Below are 26,173 nucleotides of genomic sequence, written 5' to 3' on the forward strand. Positions count from 1 at the left end.
TGTTAAACCTGAGAGTCCAGATCCTGTTAGAAAAAGAGGGTAGGAGGCTATTTGAGGACAGGCCTCCTCGCCACCCTCTTCTTGCTTGCAATTATGCTGTGGTTAGTCTCCCATTTACTTATTCGACCAGAAGCAGAGCAAGTAGCCCAGCTCCTAGATGCCTGAGTGTTTGTGCTTAGTGTGACAGGGGTGAGAGTGAAGTGAGTACACTGGATTAAGATGGAGGTTGTAGTTTCATTTCTGCCCCTTATTAGCTGTATAGTCTAGAACAAATCACTCTAAGTTTCTTCCATTAAAAAAAAAGGGGGAGGGAAGAATCAGAAGAATCTCAGGACCTCTCCAATTTCAGTAATCAATATGTGAATATCAGGATTGAGTTCAGTCTTGTTTACATATTGTGCCCCTCCTCCCAGCTAATTAGTTTTGTCTTTATACAAATGTAAACTCCACAAGTCCCAGCCAACCTAGGATTGGTGTAACCCTGCACATGCTCCTCCCCCAATTCAATTATAATCTTGAATTATATGCCTGGTAGATTTTTGTCAAATTGAATTGAGAACAACTGAAATGATAACAGCCCTCGTTCCCAACAGACTTCATGCCACAATGTCTAGTTACAGGTTTTCTGTTTTATATCAAAAGAGACAGACATGACTATCAAAAACACAAAAATATCAATAAGGGGAGCTGAAGACACCTGGGTCCCACCCTAAGGGGCAGCAGCACCAGGGACCCATAGTCTTCTACTCTCCCCAACCCAAGAGAGCTAACCATCAGGCTATCTGGGTCCTGCCAGGGCTGCAGGTATTCATTCCCTGACACCCAACCTCTCCCCTTCCATGCCAAGAGTGGGGGATGGGGTGGGGAAAGACTCAGGCCTTTGAGGAAAAGCCAAAGGGAGAGTTCCCTAATAAGTATTGTCAGAGTTCCCACCCCTGAAGCAGGACTCAGTGTTCCTGCTCAGTGGGAATTTAAAAAGATATCCTACTTTTTGAATAGAATATATTCTTTCGTTGGTGGAATTGTCTCCAATAGGATGAAGAGGGAGACTTCTTTTTCTGGCTGATCCCTAAGAAGCCCCAACCGCTTACCCTCCATTGTCCCTAAGGAAGAGACAGGATTGTGATTGTTCAACTAGAAAGGGTCGATATTCAGGGGTACCTCTCCCTGGCTGCCTGAAAGGCAGAAGCAAATCTCAAAGTTGGAACTGGTTGATGGCTTGAGCATGATGCTTTTCATTTGTTCTTCCCCTATTTCAATGACAGAGTAAGACCAGGAATCTCTGTAGTCCCAAGATGACACTTTAGCTGGTAGTTCTTGGAGCAGGTAATTCGAAAGTAGATAGCTCCCCACCTTGTTCCTCTTCATCCATGGCTGTGTCTGGGGAGGCCCCACCCCCATCTTCCTCCATTGGCTCTAGCCCCAACCCATCCAGCTCAGGGAAAAGTGTATCATCTGGATACTGGGGACCTGGGGTGCTGCTACCACAATCTATACAAGCCTGAGGAGGAAAGAAAGCGGGTCAGGATGTCCCCTACCCTCTCCCACTAGTCTCCTTCACTTCCCACTTCTAGAGGTGTTACCCCATCTCCTTGGGACCTGCTTGTGCTTCTGCTGTAATCCCTCTTTCTCACCATCACATCCAGGGCCTGGGGCAGCTGACCCTTCCGTACCCAGGCATGCACAGCACCCAGTTCCCTACGCTGCTCTTCTGAAAACCGAGGCTGTTGTTTTTGCATGGCGCGGAGCCTCTCTCGATCTTGTTGCAGCACGGAAGCTGTATCCCTGCAAGGATGGGAAAGAATAGACAGAGTAAGATTGCACATGTAGGTCTAGAAGTCAAATTTGCTCACATCTTCCAGTATTTAGGATGTCTCCTCCCCCTAGGAACAAACCAACTTTTTCTAACACAAAACTCAACATGACTCTGCCCTCTGCACTCTAACTTTTCTCTCTTCTTATTTTATAATCGGTCTCCTCAACTCCTCCTCCTGAAACTGACTCTTCCCTTCCTCCTTTTGCCCTAATCACATTTCTTACCTGGAGGGCACTTGATAAGTCATCATGACCCTATGGTCAGCATTAGCCATGAGTAACCAGATGGGATCTTGCAGAACATACTTAATGACCTGCTCCCCAGGTCCTGTGCCTGGGTCCACCCCAACCTGAGCTGTTGATGCCTCAGCCTCAGAGGAGTCGATACTCCCAAAGTATTTGCTGGTGTGACTACTCTGGCTGCTTCCTGAGGAAAAGGGGGAAAAAAAAAGAGAAATCATATCTTCCTGTCTTGAGAGAAAGAAAAAAGAACTTCAGGGAAGTGAAAGGATATGGGTGGGGAGCCAGAATCAGCCCCTCACCCACAAAATGGCTCCTAGGAAAAGACCCCAGCACTCACGGGTGATGCTGGCTGAGGTGCTCCCACCACGGGAACCAGAGCCAGAAGCCAGGGAGCCGGAAGCAGCTGAGCCAGTGCCAGATCTGGAGTCCTCCTGGAGCAATAGCTCCAACAGGTCACTGGAGCCTGACAGTGCATCCTGATTAGAGGATTCATTCATCTCCACCTAGGCAGGTATGGGGAGAGGACCAGGAATTAGAGGCTCAGATTTGGTGAGGAAACAGGTCAAATTCTTCCCCTTCTTGCTACTCCTTTCCTCCCTAAATGCTCAATTAACCCCAAACTCAGTAGCTCCTTCCAAATTCAAGAAGTATGTATTAAGCAACATTATGGCATTGGGGACATATGGACAAAAAGAACAACAATCCAAACTGAGGAATTGATATTCTCAAGTCTGCTTCCTCCAGATTCTCAGACTAAGCAGAAAAATTGAAGGAATAAAAAAAACAGAAATAGGAGAGAAAAGAAAAGAGAGGAGGGAGGCAGGGGTGGGAAGCAGGAGTGCTGTGTGTGTGTGTGTGTGTGTGTGTGTGTGCATGCGCACAGGAAGACAAGAGTGACATAAGATTAGAAAGAGAATATTAACTGGAAGACAATGGTAACATATAGATACAAAGACCCAGCAAGGAGATGAAAACAATGGAAGGGAATATGGCAAAGAGGAAAGTCTGTGGGGGGACTGAAGAAACTTACCAGTCCAGTCTCTGGCTGTGTAGCCTCCTCTCTTGGAGGGGATGGCCTAGAATTGTTCCCAGGCTCACAAACTGTTGTTCCCCTTTCCCCCCGGGTAGTCTCCTCAAGCTGCAGCAAATTCAACTGGAGTGGGGAACTGCACCGTGAGTTGAACAGGGGTGAATCAGGGCATTGGGGAGAGCTGGTTGGCATAGGAGGTAAAGTGGGGGAAGATGAACAGGGTACAGGGGTGAGAGGCCTATCTGATAGAACTTGAGGAACCCCAGATGAATAACTAGTGGGGGTAGAAGGGAACAAATAATTAGGTAGGACCAAGGCTACCATAGGAGTTACTAAGGGGGAAGAAAAGGGCGAAAGAGATGGCGTAGAAGCTGATGGTTGGGGGCAACTTCTGGTTGAAAAAATGGGAAGAGGGTAGGTTTGCACCACTGTTGGGAAAGCAGCAGATGTGGGTGGGTTGGGTTGAGAGGTCCATGGAGTGGTCAGAGGTGTTGGGGAAGGATAAGAGGTATAGCCAGGGGCTTCAGTCAGAGGAAGCTGGTGGTGCCTTAAACGTTTGGCTTTTGATTTGCCATGGTGGCGGCGACCAGGAGGGGTAGGACCATGGCAGCAGCCTGTGAAAAGGCAAGAGAGAGTGAGGTTAGCGGACTTGATGCCTCTTCTGGTAAATGCACCCTCTACCATTACTACCATCACAATGACCATTAATTCATGCAACACTTGATGGCTTACAACAAACTTACTTCACAATAGTTCTGTGGAGTTGGAACTTCAAGGTTTTACAGAGAAAACTGAGGCTAAAAGGGATTAAATGTTCTTCCCTAGGTTTCACAACTAATTAATATTGGGATCAATATGTGAATATTGGTCTCCTGGCTTAAAGTTCAGTGTTTTTTCCACCAAAACTCACTGTCATTAGTCTGACATTGTGGAGTCACAAAAAAGCAATTGAAACACAAGCTGGAAAAGATTCAAAAAAGCATCACTTTCCAAGTAAGATGGATGAGGGGAACAGTTCTAGGGAAATGAGGGGCTGAATTAGAAGGCTTCAGGAGAAGAGTGACAGAAGGCAGGGAAGTGAGGTTGTAAAAAGGGATTCATTAAAAATAATTGTGGGGAGTAAAATGGATATTTTAACATTTTTAAAAATTTTATTTAGAATTTTATTTTTCCCCAATTACATATAAAAGCAATTTTAACATTCATTTTTAAAACTCTTGAGTTCCAAATTCTCTCCCTCCCTTCCTCCCCACTCCCCTTACTTGAGAAGACAAACAATTTAATATAGGTTACACATGTGTAGTCATACAAAATATTTCCATTAGCCATGTTGTGAAAGAAAACATTGAGCAAAAAAAAACCCTCAAGAAAAATAAAGAATGCTTCAGTCTGTTTTCAGACACTATTGATTCTCTATCAGGGTATAGGTAGCATTTTTCATCATAAGTCCTGCAGAGTTGTTTTGGATGACTGTATATTGATGAGAATAGCTAAGTCATTTACAGCTGATCATTTTACAAAGTTGCTGTTACTTTGTATATAGTACATTTCACTTTGCATCAGAGCTCATGAAAGTCTTTCCAGGTTTTTCTGAAAGCATCTTCTTGTTCATCATTTTTTATAGCATAGTAGTATTCCATCACATCACATAGCAAAATTTGTTCAGCCATTTAAAATGGATAATTTTGATTATATCAAATTGAAAAGTTTTTATACAATAAAATCAATATATCCAAGATTAAAAGGAAAGCAGAAAACTGTAGGAAAGATTTTATAGTTTCCCAGACAAAGGTCTCATATATCTCAAATATATAGAGAATTTTGTCAAATTTATAAGAATATGAGTAATTTCCAAGTTGATAAACAGTCAAAGGCAATTTTTGAATGAAGAAATCAAATTGTATCAAAAGAAATGATGAACTTATTGATTTTAGAAAACCATGGAAAGACAAAACCAAGAGAACACTGATACTTTCTTCGATTTTCCTCTACTAATAAAAATTCTTCCATTATCTTCTATTGCAGCCTTGCTTTCTAAATGGAAAAAGCAGGAGAGGGACAGGGAATGGGGTTGCTCTCTTTCCTCAAACCAAACATTCTCTCAAGTTAGGGTTCTATCTTTTCCTCCAAATCCATCGAACACCTTTCTTCTTATTCTGGGCTTACTCTGTCTCATCCTTTAATTCATAACATGAAATTGTATTAGATCTCATGTTTCTTAGGACTGAAGGCTCTACAAATAACATGACCATGTTAGATATTTCCTCTTTCTGGGAAAAATTCAAGACCTGGTAGTAGGGAGAGGCCTAGGGATGAAATTACCTCGATTGATAGAGGGTGATGTTCCTACAGAAGGGGTATCAAACACACGGAGTCTGCTGAGATCCCGAAATCGGGTGAGGAAAGCCTGCTCCTCCTTCTGTGTATGAAGTGACAGTACCGCTTTGGTCAATCCCACAGGGCGGTAGGCATCAGGATTAGGGTCAGGAATAGCCATTGTTGGACTGGGAGCTGGACCAGAGGTCAAGCCAGGCAATTCTTCCATCATGACAATATCTGTAAAAGGTCAAAAAGAAGTAGAGGAGAATAGTTAGAACAAAATTTATGCCTCACACATTCATTTATCATTCTTATTTTACCTTCTCATTTCTCAAATGTCCAAATCCCCTCACTTCTGCCCATCTTCCTTACTAGTTTCCAAGTTATTATCCTTGGTAATAGTTCCTTTTTTATCCAACAAGAATCACTAACTTCCTTCCTCCAAAAATTTTAATCTGAGTGTTTTTATTGATCATATGTGGGACAATGAATCTGTATATTATTTTCCCCCATGCAGAGATCTCTAGAAAAAAAAGACTATTCTAGCTCATTCTGGTAGTTTTTATCCTATTGAAAATGATTCCTTAGGCATCACTTCTTCCATCTCATTATAGGGTTACACATATATAATATACATATTATATTTAAAAAATATATATTTTTTCCCAAAGTCAACAATGGAGGGGTCCAGTTCTAGCCACCATTACTTCTCTGATCTTTGATGTCCCTGATAACTATCCCCATAGTTTGAATGAATAATAAATTCATGAAAAAAGAGAACACTAAACAAAATAGGCAGAGATTAGACCACAGATAAGAAGCTGTAGCATACAGGGTTAAGTTCTGGGGCTGAGAAGAGAAAGGAAAAACCCTTTAAATTGACTGGAAGAAAGTAAGAAATGAGAATCAAGAAGAAAGCCATCTGCACCCAAAGAGAGGATAGTGAGAACTGAATGTGGACCACAACATAGTATTTTTACTCTTTTTGCTGTTATTTGATTATATTTAGTTTTCTCATTTTTTTCCCCTTTTGATCTGATTTTTCTTGTGCAGCATGATATTTGTGGAAATATGTAGAGAGGAATTGCACATGTTTAACATATATTGAACTACTTGCCAACTGGGGGAGGGGGAAGGGAGAAAGGAGGGAAAAAATTAGAACACAGGGTTTTGTAGGAGTGAATGTCAAAAACTATCAATGTATATATTTTGAAAATAAAAAGACATAATTTTAAAAAAAGAATGAGGATCAACTGGGAGGCTCAAAAAAGGCAGAAAGTTTGGGGAAAATGCCAATAAGAACTCTAAAAAATCCCCATCTCAATAAATCAATCCAGAATTGTATTACAGATTATCAGAACACATGGGGGTGAAAGAGGAAAAACAGAAGGACCATTCCAAAAGCATCAGAACCTAGAACTTGCCCAGCCAATCCAGCCTAGCCACCCCCTTCAATACCCCACACCCCCCCATACCCGACTCCGGGGGCTTCTTGTCTCCTACATGGACGATAGTAGAGCTGAAGCTACACTGACTGGTGATGGATACCACACTCTCCGCCTTATTGGCAAGGGTAAGCGGGGTCAGTGAGCCTCCCACCACTGGCTCCTTCTGGAGGGGGGCCCCCTCCCGAGACAATTCTTCTGGTGGATCTGTACAGAAAGACAAGCACCAATTAGGAGGTGCAGTAGAATGAAAGTAGATATAGGAAAGGAAAATACATTAATGGAAAAGGACAATAAGGAACTAGAGAGCAGATCCCCAAATGGAAATATAGAGAAACTACCAAAAGGGTTGGAGGCATTAATATATGGGGGAAAGGAAGAAAAGCAGACCACACAAAAAGAAAACAGTATCAAAGAGCAGAAAGGGGAGCCAGGAAAAGGAGCAAGGAAAAGAATGGGGTGAGTAATGGCAACAGGTCAGAGAATGTGCTTCTAGAAAAAGGGGAAGAAAATGGGCATGGAGTCAGGAATTAGACAGGATGGGTAGATGGGGTTAGGGGGAAATGGGAAAAGACAATACAGAGAACTAAGTGGAGAGAAGGATCCCAAGAAAGGAGTGACTGGGGGAGGAAAAAGAATGATTAGGGAACTAGAGAAGGACAAAGCTGAGGTATATGGCTTCTTTACCTTTTTTGGGCACTCCAGAACCCTGCCCAGTCTTCTGTCGGTCATCATCAGAGGTGGACGATGTCGTGTAGGAGGAAGAGGTACATTTCCTTTTCACTGTATTGGGGACATTACAGCTCTCCAGGTAACTGAGGAGATGGAAGAGAAATGAAGCTGAAGTTGTGTGATAGGAGGGTGAGGGAAGAGGTATGGTGCATCCAACAACTCAATAGAAAGATATAAGGATGAGAAGAGTGAGAGATGAGGACAGGAAAAGATAATCATCCTAAGGGAGTTAGAAGTACTAAGAGATGTAATCCCATACCGGATGATGCTGTCCAGGCAATTGATTTGCTGGTAGGAACAACTGGATGGCTCTTTTCTCTCTGAATCCTCAGGGACAGTATTGACATGAGGCCGAACCTGGTTCAGTGCAGGGGCTGGTTCCAAGGGTTTGCAGAGGAGGTCCCTGGTCTTGAATGTACCTAGGGCTGAGAAGAGCATAATTTTCAAATTATGGTAGGTATGACTATTTCCTGGATACTGTCCCTCTTTGGTTTCTGGGCCCCATTCTATCAGGCCAAGCCATTTTCTCACCTGAGCATGGAGGCCAGTTGGGTTGGGACCGAGAATCAATGAAAAGCTGCTGCCCTTGGTGCTTCACAAGATGCACATCTTTACAGATCTGTTGGAATGTCACCTGAAGGGGAGAGCCATAGAACTGTTGTTATTTGGGGTAGATCAAGAAAAAATATATTGTTGAGAGAAGAGTGGCACAGGACAGTAGCCAAAGAAAGGTAGTTGGTGAAAAAAGAATTAAGACCAGAGGCCCAAAAGGAGTGGCCTAAGAAAAATGGTAATACTGATTATTTTATTACTATCATCATTATCGTCATCATAAAGACTGACATTAGTCAACACATTATATTTACTTTTTTCTTTTTCTTCTGTTTTTTCTCTTGTGTTTTTTTCCCTTTTATTCTGATTTTTCTCTCCCAAAATGATTCATAAAGAAATGTATGTTTTTAAAAAATAAATGTACATGTATAACCAGAAAAAAAAGAAAACAATTTTTAAAATGGAAAAAAATAATCATCACCATCACCATCATTGAGGTAGGAACAAGGAGGGCACTCACTGGAACAGGGGGTCCAGGATGATCAATATCTCCACCATTGCTGTCGCTAGATGAGCCAGGGCTTAAAAAGGCACCTGGAGAGGTTGGAGGGCCTAATCCACACATTCCTGTGGGACTCACACTGTGGACTGGCTGGGAAGGGGAAAAAAAAAAAGAAAGAAATGAGCAAGCTTAAAATTTCCAAAGCCAGGGCAGGGAGGGGTCTAAGCCTGCTGTAACATTTCCATTATAATTCTATCAATTTACTCTCACCTGAAGCAAAAGTCGGTGGATCTGTTCTGAGAGCTCCTGGATATCTGAATCCATAGCTCTTGTGGGGATTGGGACAGGAGCTGGGGGAGTGAATACATCCTCATTTAGGGGAGCCCTGGGGAAGAATAAGCAGAAAATCAATCTACTGGGGGAAACACAAGTTTGCAGATAAATATAGGCATACCCACAACCACCATACACCCACAACCACATACACCCATACTCTCACACACAATGACAAGCAAATATGAGCAACAATTAGATTCCAGAGAAGAGGGATAGTCTGAACACAGAGCTAGGAGATGGAATGTCATGTCTAGAGAACAAATACTTTGGCCAATGTACAGAGAGTGTGAAGGGAATGTGCAATTATTGTGGGGGGAAAAAAAGTAATACAAGATGTAAAGGACCTTATGGTTTTTGCAAACATGGAAATCAATTAGGAAGGTCTGAATTAGGGTGGCTGTAGTATAAGTAGAGAAAAGGTGATGGGTACAAGAAATACTGTACAAGTAGAATCAAAAACACCTAGTAAATGATCAGATGTGAAGTAAAAGGAAGTAAGAAAGAGAAATTAAAGATGACTCCTAGACTAAGAATGATAATTTCTATGACAGAAATATGGAAATTAGGAGGAAGGGTAGATTAAGGGAAAGACAAAAAGTGTTCTTTTGGACATGTTAAGTTGGAGATGTGTTGGAGGAGTTTCGGGTAGAGATGTGTAATATGTATATTAATAAAGCAAGCTTGAAGTTCAGAAAAGAGATATGGGCTGGATACAAAGAACTAAGTCATGATACATACTATATCAAATTAAATTTGAATCCAGTTGAGCTGCTGATATTAATGAAACAACATAGAAATAAGAAGGAAGGACCAAGGATTGGGGTTGAGTGCAGAAAGATCAGATGAGAATTATTCAGGATTGGCATACAGAAAGGAATATGGGGTGATAGAACAACAAGACATTCAAGAAAAGTCATCATAAAGTTTAATTGTAAAGTAAAAAAGTAAAGGCTCGGCTTTTGAAGGGGACAAAGTGAGATTAGAGCACAGAAAACAACCTGAGGAAGCAGTGAGGAATACTCAGTAGTTGTGAAGATGGAGAGTAGATTTAGAAAGGATGAAGGACAAAGAGAAGTGAAGAGAGTGTGAAGCTAGAAGATGGAGAAGGGCTCAAGTCCATTTCTCACCACTTGTTTCCCAAATTCTCCAAGTATGCTTAAATTTTTGGATTCTCTGTTTAATCAATCATCCTAGATTACCCCCTTCAGCTTTCTTCCCTCTCTCTCCTTACTCCATCAATTCTTTACCCTAATAAGATGGATACTCACGTTCGAACTTTGTGTCTACCCAAAACAAAGGCTACTTTTCGGCTCCAGGGATGGACAAAGCCAGCCCAACTGGTGTCCATGGTGACATATTCTCCATTTCGGGCACAGAAGCGGATAGGGGAGTGGTCAAAAGGTTGGCCTGATAGCTGCAAAACTGTAGGATGATGAAGAGGGAAAATAGGTTGGTGGAAATGATAAAAGAAGCAGAGTTAATTGAGGGCTATAGTACAGGGGGAAAAGATATGTCAGAGACAGAGATGTGCAGGGAAAGAAGCTACTGGAAGACAGAAAGGAAGAAAAAGTAGAGAGGTACACATCAAAGGGCAAAAACTAAAGAAAAAGACAGCCCCTTTTGGGGACTTACTTTTTTTGTGAATTGCCAACATGAGAGGTCGGTCTTCAGGGTGCAAGAAAAAGAGTACTGGTGCCCCCAAAAGGTCCTGAGGCAAATATCCCAGCAATGGGGCAGCCCTAGAAGGCGAGGAAACAATGAAAGTGATCTGAGTCCCCAAGGCTTTTGCTCTGAATCCCTTGATTTTCTATATATCCAGGTATCCCATACTTCAGTCCTACTTAGCCCCAAGATGTTTGATTATAATTCTAATCTCATATATTTTACCAAATCTTGGCACTATATCAAATTGCTTGCCATCTTGAGGGAGGGAGATGGGAGAAAAAATTTGGAACTCAAAATCTTATAAAAAATGATGAAAACTATCTTTACATATAATTGGGAAAAAATAAAATACCATTAAAACAAAAAAGAACCTTCCCCCTCGGACTTTACCTCTCATCTACATCTTGGAACAGACAGCTGGGTGTGTGCCGTGTAGTGAAGATCCTCTTGTCTGGAGGAATTCTGGGAGCTGGAAAAGGCAGGTGTGATCATCATTTGGAGTCTTTTCTGGTAATAACTCCACTACCAACCTTTCTTACCATAACAACTCTAGCCTTTCTACTCCTATCATCTCCTCTAGCCTCTGCTCTCTCCTAGAATCACATTTTAGAACTAGAAAATAACTCAAGGGATTATCTAGTCCAATTCTGTACCCTGAAGCTAGAAAGGTCTAATTATCCTTCTTTGTACTGATGAGGTCACCAGGACACAAGGGGATATGTATGAGATCTTCCCATGGTCACAGAGTTAAATGAGTGAGGGAGGAAAGGTTAGAGAAACCTGGCCTCCTGATTTCTAATGAATACAAGATGTAAAGGACCTTATGGTGTTTGCAAACATGGAAATCAATTAGGAAGGTCTGAATTAGGGTGGCTGTAGTATGAGTAAAGAAAAGGTGATGAGTACAAGAAATACTGTACAAGTAGAATCAAAAACACCTAGTAAATGATCAGATGTGAAGTAAAAGGAAGTAAGAAAGAGAAATTAAAGATGACTCCTAGACTAAGAATGATAGTTTCTATGACAGAAATATGGAAATTAGGAGGAAGGGTAGATTAAGGGAAAGACAAATCTTATAAATAGATGAATGATTCTTAAGGGGAAAAAAAAAGGGAGTCAAATTCCCTGCCTTTCAAAGGTTCCTTTTATGTTAGAAGTCTGAGGCAGCTTCTTTTGTCATCCATAAGTGAATCTCTTAGACCTCATTCTTTCTTGATTTCTCTGTTCTCTCCGCCCCTTTCTCTTCCTGGTTCACCCCCTCAGAATTCCTTACTTACTTACCCTCATAGCCAGAATGAATTCGTTCAGCAATTAGCAGACAGCATGGTTGCACTGGGGCTCCATCTGAAAGCTGGATCTTAGTCACATAGGGGGTCAGTCGAAATGGCTGGTAGCGGGGATTTAGTTCCTGATCTGGGCCACCTCTGGTTTGGGGGAAATGTGAAACAGGAAGGGTCACAGGAAGAACAGGGAAAATGAATGGATACCTTCCTTCCCTTATCCACCCAACCACTTCAGACCAGAAGCTCATGGCCCTTGAAACCAAGAGATAGAAATGAAGAGGATGCCTAAAGCAAAGACAAAAAAAACCACTGAATAAACAGCCTTCCTGCTATCTTTCTGTTCTGTACATTGTGCTGTTCTTTTCTCCAACTTACCTGATCCTGCAGAAGACTGATTTCTCCTGTGTGAAATCCAAGGGGCCTGAACCTGGGGAGACACAGTGAAGTAAGTTCTGTAAGACCATGCCTACAACTCCCAGGCCATTTCCCTTAACTAGGAGATCTCCAAGGCCACAGAAATTGTAATCTCAGCATTTATTCACTCTCATTCCTTCTATGGTTTTTTGCCCTTGCTTTATTTTATTTCACATCTCACACTTCCAAGATTTCCCCAGTTCTCACCAGCAGAGGCCCGGGAACCCCACGTGGGCAGACGAGATGGGGCAGTGGAGCCATAGAAGACACCTACATCCTGGGGGGCCAACAGCTCTGAGAACCGCACACCCCGGAAGACTTCTCTCTTACAGTGCAGAAGAACAGCTGCCTGATCCGAAATGTAGACAATCCGGCCAGTGAGAAAAGAGACAGCCACAGAGAAAGTATCCTAAGGAGAAAAGAGAGTAAAAACAAAAAAGACTGAGGTCAGAAGCTGGCCAGTTCAGTCATCAATAGAATGTTGCCAGGGGAAGAAAATGTTAGGGAAGGAAGAATAAGGAGCTAAAGAGAAAAGAAAAAGAGAACTGAGAGGTTGGGAGAGGAGGAAATGGAACAGGGAGAAAACAAGCTACTATGTACCAGATACCATGCTAAGCACTGTACCAATATCATCTCTTTTGATTCTCATAACAACCCTGAGAGATAGATACTGTTATCATCACCATTTTATAGCAAGACACTGGAGAGGTAGGGACCAAGAATGTGTGAGGGAGGGAAAGTCAAGACAAAGAAGGAAGAAAGGTGGAGGGAAGAAGAAGAAACTGAAGTCAGTGCTAGGGGAGGGAGAAACAGACTGCAAGAAAAAAAAAAGAAGAAGAAAGAGGGAAAGAGAAGAAAAGAAAAATTACTAGATAGCTGACCTGATTTCGGAGAGTATACTCAGATGTGATGTGTTCTAACTCCTCCAATGTATAGCTGGACATGTCCATGGAACAAGATTGCCCTTCCTCTAACTTCCACTGCTGGTAGTAATCTTGATTGGCTGCAGAGAGGGTAAGGTCAAGTTTAGGAGTGCTTCCTTTCCATTAGACTCATAATAGTAACAATTAACATTTATATAGTATTTACTATGTGTCAGGTACTGTTCCTTTGAATCCTACTGGCTTCTGTGGCCTCCTGTGGCCTCCACACCTAGCCTAGCTGTTGATTCCCTTGTCCCCTGTATTCAATATCTTTCTACTCCTTGGTCCTTCTTAAGTTCATTCTCCCTCTTCCCTTTATGTCTCCTAATTCCTTCCAAGACCCTGGTCTCTTTGCCAATACATTTGTTTCTCTACAATCTAACCTCATTACTCCTAAGTTGTAACTTACCCTGTACTTGTTTAACACAGGCAAGTGCATATTGCAGGGTGGCCAAAGTTCCTGATCGACCCTTCCCTCGGCGTTCTGGTGGAAGTCTACGTTTTAGTTCTCGGAGAGCGGTCATCAGCTCCTTCTGTGTTCGTGCCCGGGCTGACTGCTCACTGCTACAGGGGTAAAAAGTGGTAGAGGGAACAAAACATATCAATTACCAGGAATTAGGTACTGTGCACCTCCAGAAGGTATAATACACACCCCCACCCACATCACACACCCTCACACACAAACAGCTCTTCCTCCTGGCAAATGTTCAACTCCTATCCCACTGTTACCTGCAGCCACTGGTTGATGGGTTATCCTGCTCAGAGCTGGCACTTAAAAGGCTGTAAGCAATGGAACTGCTTGGAGGAGATGGGCTCTGAGAGTTGGTGCTACAGAAAAATAGAGACCATAAAAATAAAAGTGTCCAGCCACTCATCATCACACAATAAATGGGTTTGGAACCTATTAACACAAAGGCCAGGTTCCTCATCCCAAACCATCTGACTCCCATTTTCCTAAGTTTCCTTGATTCTTTCAAGCCCCTAAACCCTTATGCAACTCCATATCTATTATTCACATCTCTCCTTATTCCTAGGTTCCATCACCCCATTATCCTTCTTCTTACCTTTTGCTGCTCTCTGTTGTCTCCAGCAGGGCAGAGTCCTTCCCATGGCCAGAAGAGGAGCTGTGAGAACTATGCTGGGAGGTACCCTGGGATTCTGGTCCATTGGATTCATTGCCACTTGAACCATTGCTGTTTGCATCTGTGTCATCTGCTAGGCCAGGACCAGGGCAGGGTCTGTGTTCGGGGGGGCCAGGGGATTGGGAGCCCCTTGAATCAAACCCTTCACCAAGCCCAGGGCCTGAACCCCCTGCCCCACTGCCTCCCTCAACAGCGCCATTCATGGTGGTACCATGGGGAGGACAGGGGGAAAAAATCAGTGAAGGGGGAGAGGCCACCACGAGGGAATACAATAAGGCCCTTAAGGCCAGGTGTTGCCTTGGTCAGTAAGAAGGGAGGGAAGAAGTGGCAAAAGGTGAAGTCAGTGAGGACTGTGGGGAGGGATCACTGCTGGAACCTGGAGGATGGAGAAAGAAGGGGAAAAGAAGGAGAGAAAGAAGGATTCTCATCCTCTAGCACTTGGCTTTTTCTGCTCCACCTCTACTCTGGTGGCTGATCATATAAACCCACATAAACCCAGGTGAACTTCCAACTTGGGGTAGCTGTCCTCAGGCCACACAAGTACCCAAAGGTCTCAAAGTGTTTATTCCCCTCAATGAACCTGGGCCAAAGCTCTTAACTCTTCCCTCAGATTATGTTACTTTCTTAAATGGTATATTCAACAGATCCTGCTCTGGACTCCAGGAAAGATTCTTCTCTAAGCACGAATATGTTCATCATAGATCATAGACTTTAAAGCTAATTCAATACCCTGTTTTTATAGATAAGGAAATGGAAGAGTCTAAACAATTTGCTCAAAGTTACACAGATAGTAAACCGAGCTGATATTTGAACCCAGATAACTCCAAATCTAGTACAATCTAGTATAATACAACTATTATATATACATATGTATATAATGTCCCAAAAAAGATATATATATTTATATATATACTATATATATATTATAATTAATTTTGTGAACCTTAAAGTACTATACAAATGTGACATTCTTTCCCACTTGATTTCCTTTAATGTTTGAAAAACTTTATTCCAGATCAAACTGAGACTATAGGGAGATAGGGAAGGGAAGCTGAAAACCGGGCAGTTAAAGATACTAGAAAGGAGTCAATATGCACAGTAGAAAATGGCTTTGGACCCTCTTTGTAGTGACTAGAAACTGGAAACTGAATGGATGCCCATCAGTTGGAGAATGGCTGAATAAATTGTGGTATATGAATATTATGGAATATTATTGTTCTGTAAGAAATGACCAACAGTCATGTATACTTATTGTGTATCTAAGTTATATTTTAATATATTTAACATCTACTGGTCATCCTGCCATCTAGGGAGGGTGGGGGGTAAGAGGTGAAAAATTGGAACAAGAGGTTTGGCAATTGTTAATGCTGTAAAGTTACCCATGTATAAATCCTGTAAATAAAAGGCTATTAAATAAAAAAAAAAAAAAAAAAAAAAAAAGAAATGACCAACAGGATGATTTCAGAAAGGCCTGGAGAGATTTACATGAACTGATGCTGAGTGAAATGAGCAGGACCAGGAGATCATTATTTACTTCAACAACAATACTATATGATGACCAGTTCTGATGGACCTGGCCATCCTCAGCAACGAGATCAACCAAATCATTTCCAATGGAGCAGTAATGAACTGAACTAGCTACCAGAGAAAGAACTCTGGGAGATGACTAAAACCATTACATTGAATTCCCAATCCCTATATTTATGCACACATGCATTTTTTATTTCCTTCACAAGCTAATTGTACAATATTTCAGAGTCTGATTCTTTTTGTACAGCAAAATAACGGTTTGGTCATGTATACTTATTGTGTATCTAATTTATATTTTAATATATTTAACATCTACTGGTCATCCTGCCATCTGGGGAGGGTGGGGGTAAGAGGTGAAAAATTGGAACAAGAGGTTTGGCAATTGTTAATGCTGTAAAGTTACCCATGCATATAACCTGTAAATAAAAGGCTATTAAATAAATAAATAAATAAAAAAGAAAATGGCTTTGGAGTTAGAAGAACTGGGTTAAGATCCTCACCTCTGACATTTGTGACCTGTGTGACCTCTTAACTGCCCTACTGAATAACATTTCTCTTCCTTCTTCACCTTTCTGCATCTATTTTCAATGATGATGCCCTTTTCTCATCCAGGTTTTCCTGATATGGCTCTCCCTTGGTTCTTCTCCAACCTCTCCAACCACTCCTCCTCAGTCTCCTCTGCTAAAAATTGATCTAGGTCACTCCTGCTAATCACAGATGTCCTCCCAAGATAATATAACTACTATCTTGCTAGGGATCTCATCAGTTCCCAAAGGCTCAGTTATCCTCTCTATGTGGATGATTCCCAGATCCACATATCCAGTCTGAGTCTCTTTCCTGAACTCCAGCCTTTTGCACATCTTGAACTAGATGCTTCCCAGGCATCTCAAATTTAACATGTCTAAACCTGGATGACTTCTTTTTATCCCCAAATTCCTCTTTCTTTCCAACTTCCACTTTACTATCAAGGACAAAACCACAACCCTCACAATCATTCTGGATTTATCCAATCTGTTACTAAATCATGTTTTTATTTTTACAATCTCTTTCATGTGTTTTCCCTTCTCATCATTGCTCCTCTGGACTAATCAATTGTCTTGAGTCTCCCCACTTCAATGCACCTTCCATTCAGTCACCAAAGTGATTCTCTTAAAACATAGGTCTGACCCTGTCACTCTGCCACATACCTGAGCCCCAGAAACTTCCCCCAAAATATAAAATCATCTGTTCAACATGTAAAACTCTACAAAGTTTCCTTTCTGCCTTCCCATTTTGTTACCCTTCCAGTCACATTGACCTGATAAGTGCACTAAACTTTGCACTTGCTGTCCCTCCTTCTTCTCTTCCACCACTTAGTTTTTCTCACCTACTCTAAGGCTCAGCTCAAATCCTACTTTCAGAGGGAGGTCTATCCCTCTCACTTCCTGCTTTTCATCTACTCTGCCTATATCTTGTATCTACCTCGTCTGCCACATTAAACAAGCAGATAGCAGGCACTTAATATATTACTTGCTTAAGACAAGTCACTTAACCTGCTTGGGTCTTAGTTTTCTCATTTGTCAAGTGAGGAAGTTGGATTAATCTATCATTGAAGTCCCTTCCAATTCTAGATCTGTGATCCTTCATCAGAGTTTTGAGACAGCAAACGTGGCACAGATGAGGGAATTGAATGTGAACATCTCCCCTCTATTGTCATTAAGGTAATGACTTTGTAAGTAGAGAAGAATCCACCTTTATTTGAAAGGGAGTGACACTGGGAGAATAAGCTCCTATATTTAGGATTGGTGGGCTAATTTTATCTTGGAAGAGCTAAAGAGATTGGGGGTGGGGCTGGAGGAGGGCACGCCTCCATTGCACATGCGCTTACTATACCAGCCACATATTTCAGCTAAAAGGGCTCTTATAGCTCTTACGTCAGTGGCTGAGCTCAGCGGTTGCTGGAGAAACCCAGAAGAAGGAATAGAAGAGGGAAGGGAGGAGGAAGAATAGTGTGATTGCTTTTTTTCCCTTCCTCCCCTTTGGTGAGATAGAGGGGAATCACACTTCAATCCATGTGCCTGCTGCAAACATGTGTAGGAATAGAAATATGAGTGGGAGATGTGATCCAAATGCAGCGTAGGGACTTTAGGGAACAGGAATGGACCTTGCACACAATCTTTACCTGCCATATCCCTAAACCACCTTAGCATAACACCATTTCAAATGAGCAGTAGGAACTGATATGCCTGAGTGGCTAAAAAACAGAAATAATGGAGGGGAGAGAGGAGTGGAGAAGAGTGAAAGGGACAGGATGGAGACTTCAGTTGCTACTTGAATAATCCCTATCCCCTCCTACACAAGATTCTCAACCCCAAATAACCATGTAGTTAATTAGTGGCTATTTTCTTCTCCGCATCTCCTGGGAATTCAGCTTCTATGTCTTTAGCCCCTACAGATTTCCCTTTTACCTTTTCTTTGCTCTTCTAAAACCAAGACACTAACATCTAAGTCTGGAGTAGGGAACAACATAGCAAATGTCCATTTGTTTGTCTAGCCTCCCTCCCCCCCTCCCTTTTTTTCTCCTAAACATGTTTCTTTCTCAACCAAGTATTTTCTAAACCAGAGCCAGGAGAAGGAAGAAGGCTGCAGCCAACAGCAAGAACTAAGTCTGGGAACGGGATGTTCTAACCTTAGCCTCGGCTGACATCACAACAGGCACTGGGCCAGGGATGGGGGGAAAACTGCCAAAGGGAGTTCCTGATGTGGAAATAAAGCCAGGGAGCAGAGAGGAAAGAATACAGTGGAGGAATATTACTTCTGAAAATCCTAAGAAAAGCTGGGCCTCTCATAAAGGCAGCTGTGAGCCTGGGATAAATGGGGTTCCTACAGGTAACAAGGGTCATTGAGAAAATGACAGGAATGGGGAGAGAAGGTAGGAGGCATCAAGAAGATAAGATTGAGAGATTAGATTTCTGAAGAAAGCAGTTGTAACTGTTAAAAACTAGTGCTAGAGAGCAATAAATATGATCTTAAGTGTCTAGCATGAACATTTAGGGTACAGTCAGAATCAGAAGGGTAGTAGAGTGTTGGAGGGAGTAGCTGAGGGTTATTTGATACGGTTCAGTCATGCATAAGTTCTAGTAGGAGGAAAAGGAAGCTAAAAGGAAGCTTGTCAGGGATGGGGGAGAGGAGAGAATATCTAGGGGTTCAGAAAAGAGATAGAGGAAAAACAAGACTTACTTGTAAAGTTGAAACCCTGGATTCCCAGAGGATCAAGGAAGCAGCCTGGGAATAGAGACTTTGAGGCAGGATGCAAGGGTGCTGTTGGGTGGATCTAATCTCTAGTGCCCCTACCTGCCCAGTCCTTTTCACTGCCTCAGGAAGGAGAGCTTCTCTAAAAGCAGAGAGGCGGATTGCATAATGACAGGCACTGGCCATCATTGGCTTCCAGCCTGCTGATGCACAAGCCCTACCTCTGATTGGCTGAGGATCCCGACAAGGTGCCTGGTTGGTCAGCCACCCCCACTGAGGTCAGGGCTGTTACACACACAGGGCTGCACGTGGACTTGGGTGCTGGCACTTGGGCAAAAGGGCCCAATACATTAGGATAATATGTAGTTTTATAAAGCAAGGCCAAGAATAATGGTGGATATGTGTAAATAATCTTTGCAAGATTAGCTAGACATCCTGATTCTTAAAAAGATCAAAAGGAAGGGAAATAGAGATTCAGAATCAGAAAGAATAAGATACTGATTCAGGAGAGTATAAGGGAGTCAAGGGACATCCCTTGTCTTGCTAATGACATCATACCCTATCAGAAATTTGAACTACCACTTCAAGCCCCTCACACCTGGGGATATGAACTGGGAGAGGTCTGGGGACATGAGAGGTAATCCTGGCTAAGACCCCTGAATCATTTCCACTCAGGTGTGCTTGTTGTGAGCAGAGCAGACATAATGTAAGAGGCATCTCTAGACAATCAGGAATAGAAAAAGGTAGCTAGGACCAATTAGAATTTGATGTATGTGGGGGAAAGAGGGAAGGTGAACAGTGAGGGTGGCACCTAAAACCAATTAGAATATAGTGGCAAAAAATGCCATTCACTCCCACTAAGAAAGGCAAAGTTTCCCAACGGCCAAACAGAGAAAATGTCTCTCCAGTTGCCTATTCAGTGACTTCTCTTTTCTGATTCTCTGGGATACCACACGGAGGCTGAGAAGACTGGCAGGTTAAGAACAAGACTTGAGATATGCCAAAAGGGACCCTGGAGGGGGGAGAAGTGAATGGAATCTGGAAATAGCCAGGGAGGGGAAAAGCACTCATAACCATCTTTATAGATTTGTTTAAAAATGTATTGGTTTGCTTATTTGTTTTTTTTCCTCTTCTTCCTTTTATTAAAAATATTATTTGCCATATGGGATGGCTCTCTGGGAGGGAGAAAAGGGAAACAAAACACATTGGAAACAAAAAGATATCAATAAAATTTAATTTAAAAAAAAAAAGATGTAAATTGCCAGTGGCAATATACATCTAGGTTCCTAAAGCAACAAAAATGAAGAAACTAAAGCCCCATAAAAAGAATTCATCAGAAATCTGGATGCTTGAAACAGAAAATATGTTTTGTTTTAAAGAATATCTGAGTACTAGGAATATTCAGGATATGGAAGGTTATGAGAAAGGAAAGTTAAGATATGGGAAGGGAAGTATGAGCACAAGTTCGAGTAAAGTTGCTTTTAAGGACTGAAAGTTCCCCACCCCCTTCCCGGAAACACAGCCATATGTGGAGAAGACTCTAGAACTGCTGACATAACTAGGCATGGAGTGCATCAATCCCTCCCTGTCACATGTGCTGAGCTTTCCTTAACAATAGTCTCCTTTTTATAATTGGGGGGGGGGGAGGAAGAATGAGGGAGGCTTGCGATCTTTTAAGTTATGAAATAATCTTGTGAATCAGAAGGGAACAAAGGGAATTCAGGTTTCTACTTAAATTATTAAAAACATTCCCTGTGACTCAAAACATACACTTCCCCTATTGTTCTTCTTTATTAAGTCCTCTTCTCTTTTGGGATGCAGGTATTTCTCTCCCAATCAGGGTCTTTAGCCCTCTCAGTCTTAACTCTTTTCTGGAACCTTGGTTTTAGGAATACCACCCCTTCCAGACTAGGTGGAATTATTCCACCCTCATCCTATAGTCTCCTCAGTGACCTAACAAATGAGATCACATTTGTAAAGTGTTGAGTACAGTGCCTGGCACATAGTAGGCCCTATATAAATGCCTATTCCTTTCCCCTTCTCTACCTCTCTCTCTCTATCCTTCAGACTTCCTCCCCACTGCCCAGTTTACTTCTATTCAATCGCACTGTTCCCACAGTAACAGAGTCCTGCTGCCATCAATGAAAGGAGAAGGGGCAGGTAAAGGAGTGACGTCAAAGCAGAGGAAGAAGGCAGGCTAAAGGCGGAGCAAAGTAGCTTGGAGAATGTGGGGCAGGGAGCCTGGAAGCCTGGAGAAGCAGAGGTTTGGGAGGCAGCCAGTAGGAGGGCGGTGGCCAGAGCAATGAGAACATCTTGTTCTTTTGGCAGGCAGCCTAGGACATGCAACCGTCCAGTCCTGGCTCACTCTTCACTCCCTTCCTACCCCCACCCTCTTCCTGTCCCAAAGCCAGATGTTCCTAGAGACCCAATCGTCAATTCTTTTCCTCCCACAATTAACCATACTAGCTCCAGACCTTCAAGTTCTACCATCACAGTCTCTAAATTGTACCCCAAATTTGCTCACATGGTCATAAAAAGCAAAGATGTGGAAATCTGAGTCCTATAAGGCTAACAAACATTTTTGATTCCTTATCTCCCCCTTCTCCCTTGCAATCCAGTACAAAGGTACAATAGGTACAAAATAAGAAAACCACAGCACAGGGCAGACAAAGTAACTAGAGAAACCTACGAGAAGGTTCAAAGAATCATATAATATTCTCCCTAGAAGTGAGCTAGGCCCAAATGGAGGAGAGATTTGGCAGTAGGGAGCATTAGGTAAGAATTGATACTAATTAAGTACATGAAAGAAGACAATAGTTGGGAATGGGGCTGGGTTAAAGGGGGGGTGGAGGAGGGTTAGAAGGGTTTCCAGGAAGAGAAGTCAAGAGTTTGCAGAGAAAAATTAGGACATTTTGGGGCTTAGATACTATCTTGATCAAAGTCCCTCACTTCAGTTCTTTTATTATATTTGTATAAAGGTAGCAACAATAAGAATTTCATTCCTAGGTGTACATCCAAAAAGGAGTTCCCTACTCTGCTTTTAGTCCTGTTCCATATCTAACACTCTTTGACAAAGATTCTCAGCTCTAGTGCCCATGTAAGATGTCACTCACCTCTCTAATATGTAATTCTGATATATACCTGTAACTCTGCCATCTGCCTAATTTTTGGCCTCATTCCTGGAACCCAGGTATCCAGTACCTCCCAACATGGTATGGTACTGTTCTTCTATCCTTCCACAGACTCAGGAATCTGGCCCTTTGGCATCCAGCTCTCTTTTACCAGCCTCTGAAAAACCCAAGAAATTGTCTGCTCTCTTCTATCAGACTCCACTCTATTCAGGGGCTAAACTGTTCGATCTCTTCACATTTATAATCATTATCTTCCTTTATCTGGAATACAGCACTATTATAATTTTTTGTATACTGATATGACTGTAACCCTCCTCAATGGATGCCCAAACAAGTCCTGGGATCTTAAGAGCATCATTTCTTCCCCAAGCAAAGTAACTTACTAGAGTAGTAGTCAAAACTTGGCTTTTAGCCATAGTATTGCCAAAAATTAGTTATATGACTTACTTTCTGTAAATCTATTTTCTGATCTGTAAAATGGGGAAAAAAGAGGACTGAAATATTTTAATTTCTCCTTCTAGACAGAACATTCTATTGATTTTATGATTACCTTTCCCCCTAAATACCAACATTTCACCTGCCAAACTCTCCTAATCCCATAACTAAGAAATTGAGATTAAAAATAGTTATTTAACCTGAAAAAGAATTTCTTTTGTGTTTTCCAATCATGTCTCTCATATATCTCTATTTTTCTCATTTGGCTCAACGATCCTGAGATTACCCTAAACAGCTCCAAATCTAAGAGATATCTCCTCAAGAACCCCATTTTAATCAAGTCTCTATAAGCTTGGATATTAGAACCCATCAATATTGGATTTGTGCATCTCACGAGTTCATCTCCAATTGTCCCAAATTGATTCATCATCTATAAAGTTTGAATAACATTTTCTATAGCATCTATTCCCAAAAGGTTATTGTGATAATAATGCTAGCATTTACACAGTGATCTGCAAAGACTATGCAGTGCCTTACAAACACCTCATTTTATCAATTGAGAGCATTTACATTTATAAACCTCAAAGGCTACATAAATTAACTATATGATTATCACAAACTCTATCCCGATGCTGAAGAAAGTCACTAAATTGATAAGATGGTACAAGACACCCTTCTGTTCCCTAAATATCTACTTTTTTCATTCTTGTGTCTAGTTCCCAGGCCAATCCAAATCATTTACCTCTACCTCTACCAACAGACAATCCTTATCCAATTCCTCCAAATAACGACACTACACCTGAATCACCACCTCCCACATAACAATAGTTAGAATGATTATAGTTCTGATTATGGGGCAGAGTTGTGTTGCTAGTAACCCTACCACCAGACCTCGCCTGCTCCTTGAAGTTTCCCCAGACCTGACGAGGACGATTTTTCCTATCTTTGTACTTCACTCTTCTCTCTCATGCCCCATTACACTCAGCCCTGCATTACATAATTAATGACCTGTTTACTCATCCCATCTTCCCCCACCCGCCCGAGACTTCACGGTGCCCAGCTCCATTGTGCTGGGGGTCGCAGTGCCTCGCAGTACAGCCTCCTCCGACCCGCACTGGATAGTGCCCCACCTTATCACACAGTCTAGCTGTCGCTGCCCCCGACCCGTGGGAAAGCTCACCCAGCGATCGGCCAACAGCCCCTCCCCCCCCGCACATGGATACCCCCCCCCCCACACGCCCTCCCCAATGTTATCCCACCTCGGGTCTCTCACGGTCCCCCACGGAAACAAGGCCGCCCGCTGGCGGAGTCTGGAGATGCTGACCCTGGGGCTATGGGTACGAGGCGCTCGATCCCTCTGCACCTCAGTTTCCCCCTTCCCCGGATGGCTTGGAAGAAAGCCTCGGCGGCTGTTAAGAAGGACGCGTTCACAATCACCCTGCTTCCCTCTTCACACACGCTGGCCAGGGCCCCACTTACCGCTCTCCAGGTTTCAGCAGAGATCCGGGTTTCCGAAGATCGAGGGTCTGGGCTCAAGCACACAATACTCTTTCTGTCTAAGGGTCCAGGTCGGTTCCACCAAGAGCAGCCCCCTACCGAGTCCGCGCGGGATAGCACCGCCTCTCTGCCCGGACGCCACGCCCTTGACGCGCTCATTGGCCTGGGCGCGCCCGACCCATGCCCCAATCCGCGTGCCGCTGGCCCGCCCCCTGTGTCGGTCCACGCACGTCTGCTATTGGGCCCTGTCAGTCCCCCCCGCCGTTTCCTCATTGGTCCCGAAGAAGCGGAGCGCGGACACTCCACGTGCTCTCGGGCCCCACCCCGCCTCGCATTGATTGCTAGTTTCCCGACCGGAAATCGCGTACTTTTTACTTTCTCAATGGTCATTGGCAAATGAACATTTTTTTGGCTTACCTCGTCCCGAGCCGCGTGAGAAGGTCCCTCCCCTAGACTATCCTCATTGGCCATCTTTGGAAGGAGCTGGAGGGGACACGTGCAGGGCGCCTCACGCGGCCACTTGTTTACCAGCACTCAGCTGAATTTTTCCGTGACGTCACGGGCACCAAGCGCCACAAGAATCAGCGCAGGCGCGGCTATGAGGGGAGAATTGGAGAGTGAGGGTATCTTGGCGAGAGCAGGATAGGGCATAAAATTCCTAGATTAAAGAAAGATATCTGGTGGCTTAATTGGAAAGGGTTAGTGTGGAGTGGTATGGGGAAAGGCGTCCTTAGCAGCCCGTATGGCGTAGGAGCCGTGAAGACGGAGGACCTTCTCCACTGCATTGGGCGAGGTGGAAAGTGGAAGGGCATGAGGCGCTTTGCAAATCGTAAAGGGCTCCGCGAATGCCATCTATCGATCAATCAATGAACAAGCATTTATTAAGCCCCTACTGCCGTGCCACGCACTGGGCTAAGCGGTCCCGATACAACGAAAGCCAGCACCCTCACACCCCACATTTCCAGCTCATGGGAGCTCACAACCTAAAGTGCTAATAACTATGGTCACGCAAGGTGTGTATTGCGCAAGTTGAGGATAATCTAAGGACCCGACGAGGGGATACTGACCCTGCTGCAGCCTCAAAATTATGAGATAAAGTACTTTTAAAACCTTAAAAATGTAATTTATTGAGGTGAGATGTGTTTCTCTGAGACTGGAGATGCTGACAATCACAACTCTAGGGTGCGGGAATAAAGCAGTGAGATAAAATAACCTTCAGGGATCTTGGATGTGGGGGATGCTGAGGTTGGTGGAAGTAGTGTACCCCCTAGAGAAGTGTGAAGACTGAACAATTGAGGGCTCAGTCTCAAACAGATTTTTTCAAAATCATCTTAATTAAGCAAATTTCTTCTACCAACGCAGATTTTTGTATCTAATAAGATAATATTTAATTCTGCAACAAAAGAGAGTTGCACAGCGCTGAAACAGATTGTGACTGCGCCCTGGGGTCATATAGCCAGTATTCATCAGAAGCTGGACTGTCCTTAATAACTTCACTGCTGCCTTTGTATAGTGATAATTATCACTAAAATGAGGTGTGATAATCTGGATTTGAGAGAAAGGTGGTGGAACTCAGAATATGGAGATGGACTATGGAGGACGATAATGACTGAGGGAGTTGAACTAACATTAGGAGATTGGCGTGTTGAAGTCATCTTTCTCAACTTCAACTCCTTGAAGTAACCTCCAACCCCCAATCACTTGCCAAGTCTTGATTTTTTTACTTCTACAACATCTTTTCCATCAATTCTCTTTATTCACACCACATCCACTGTTGTCCCTTCTCTTTATTTACACTACAACCACTGTAGACCCTCATCATTTCTTACCTGGGCCACTGAAATAATTTTCGGATTTGTTTCCCTGCCTCAAATCTCTTCTTTCCAGTTCATCCTACAGCTGCTAAGGTGGTACAGAGATCTGACCAATATGCTACAATGATTCCTTG

General features: G+C 42.9%; 1 protein-coding gene across 3 annotated transcripts; it reads right to left on the bottom strand.

The window, feature by feature from the left end:
• Positions 1–609: 609 nt before the first annotated feature.
• On the bottom strand, positions 610–24,346 carry PER1 (period circadian regulator 1). 3 transcript variants are annotated; one of them, XM_012548712.3, is made up of 23 exons: positions 24,208–24,346; positions 14,324–14,777; positions 13,989–14,087; positions 13,669–13,823; positions 13,218–13,339; positions 12,544–12,745; positions 12,298–12,349; positions 11,921–12,063; positions 11,030–11,108; positions 10,607–10,713; positions 10,243–10,396; positions 8,909–9,023; positions 8,657–8,788; positions 8,116–8,218; positions 7,844–8,009; positions 7,540–7,667; positions 6,883–7,059; positions 5,411–5,644; positions 3,089–3,702; positions 2,396–2,561; positions 2,041–2,242; positions 1,635–1,785; positions 610–1,501 (listed from the first exon to the last, which is right to left on the bottom strand). In XM_012548712.3, exons 2-23 carry the CDS (start codon positions 14,602–14,604, stop codon positions 1,304–1,306), a joined length of 3,780 nt encoding a protein of 1,259 aa, XP_012404166.1. In that variant the 5' UTR covers positions 14,605–14,777; positions 24,208–24,346; the 3' UTR covers positions 610–1,303. The 3 variants fall into 3 exon arrangements, with proteins under 3 accessions (XP_012404166.1, XP_003768803.1, XP_031821332.1); XM_003768755.4 differs by lacking the exon at positions 24,208–24,346 and adding an exon at positions 19,151–20,307; XM_031965472.1 differs by lacking the exon at positions 6,883–7,059.
• Between the last annotated feature and the right edge of the window lie 1,827 nt (positions 24,347–26,173).

Source organism: Sarcophilus harrisii, chromosome 4, assembly GCF_902635505.1.
Source record: "Sarcophilus harrisii chromosome 4, mSarHar1.11, whole genome shotgun sequence".
In the NCBI taxonomy this organism is placed as follows: Eukaryota; Metazoa; Chordata; class Mammalia; order Dasyuromorphia; family Dasyuridae; genus Sarcophilus; species Sarcophilus harrisii.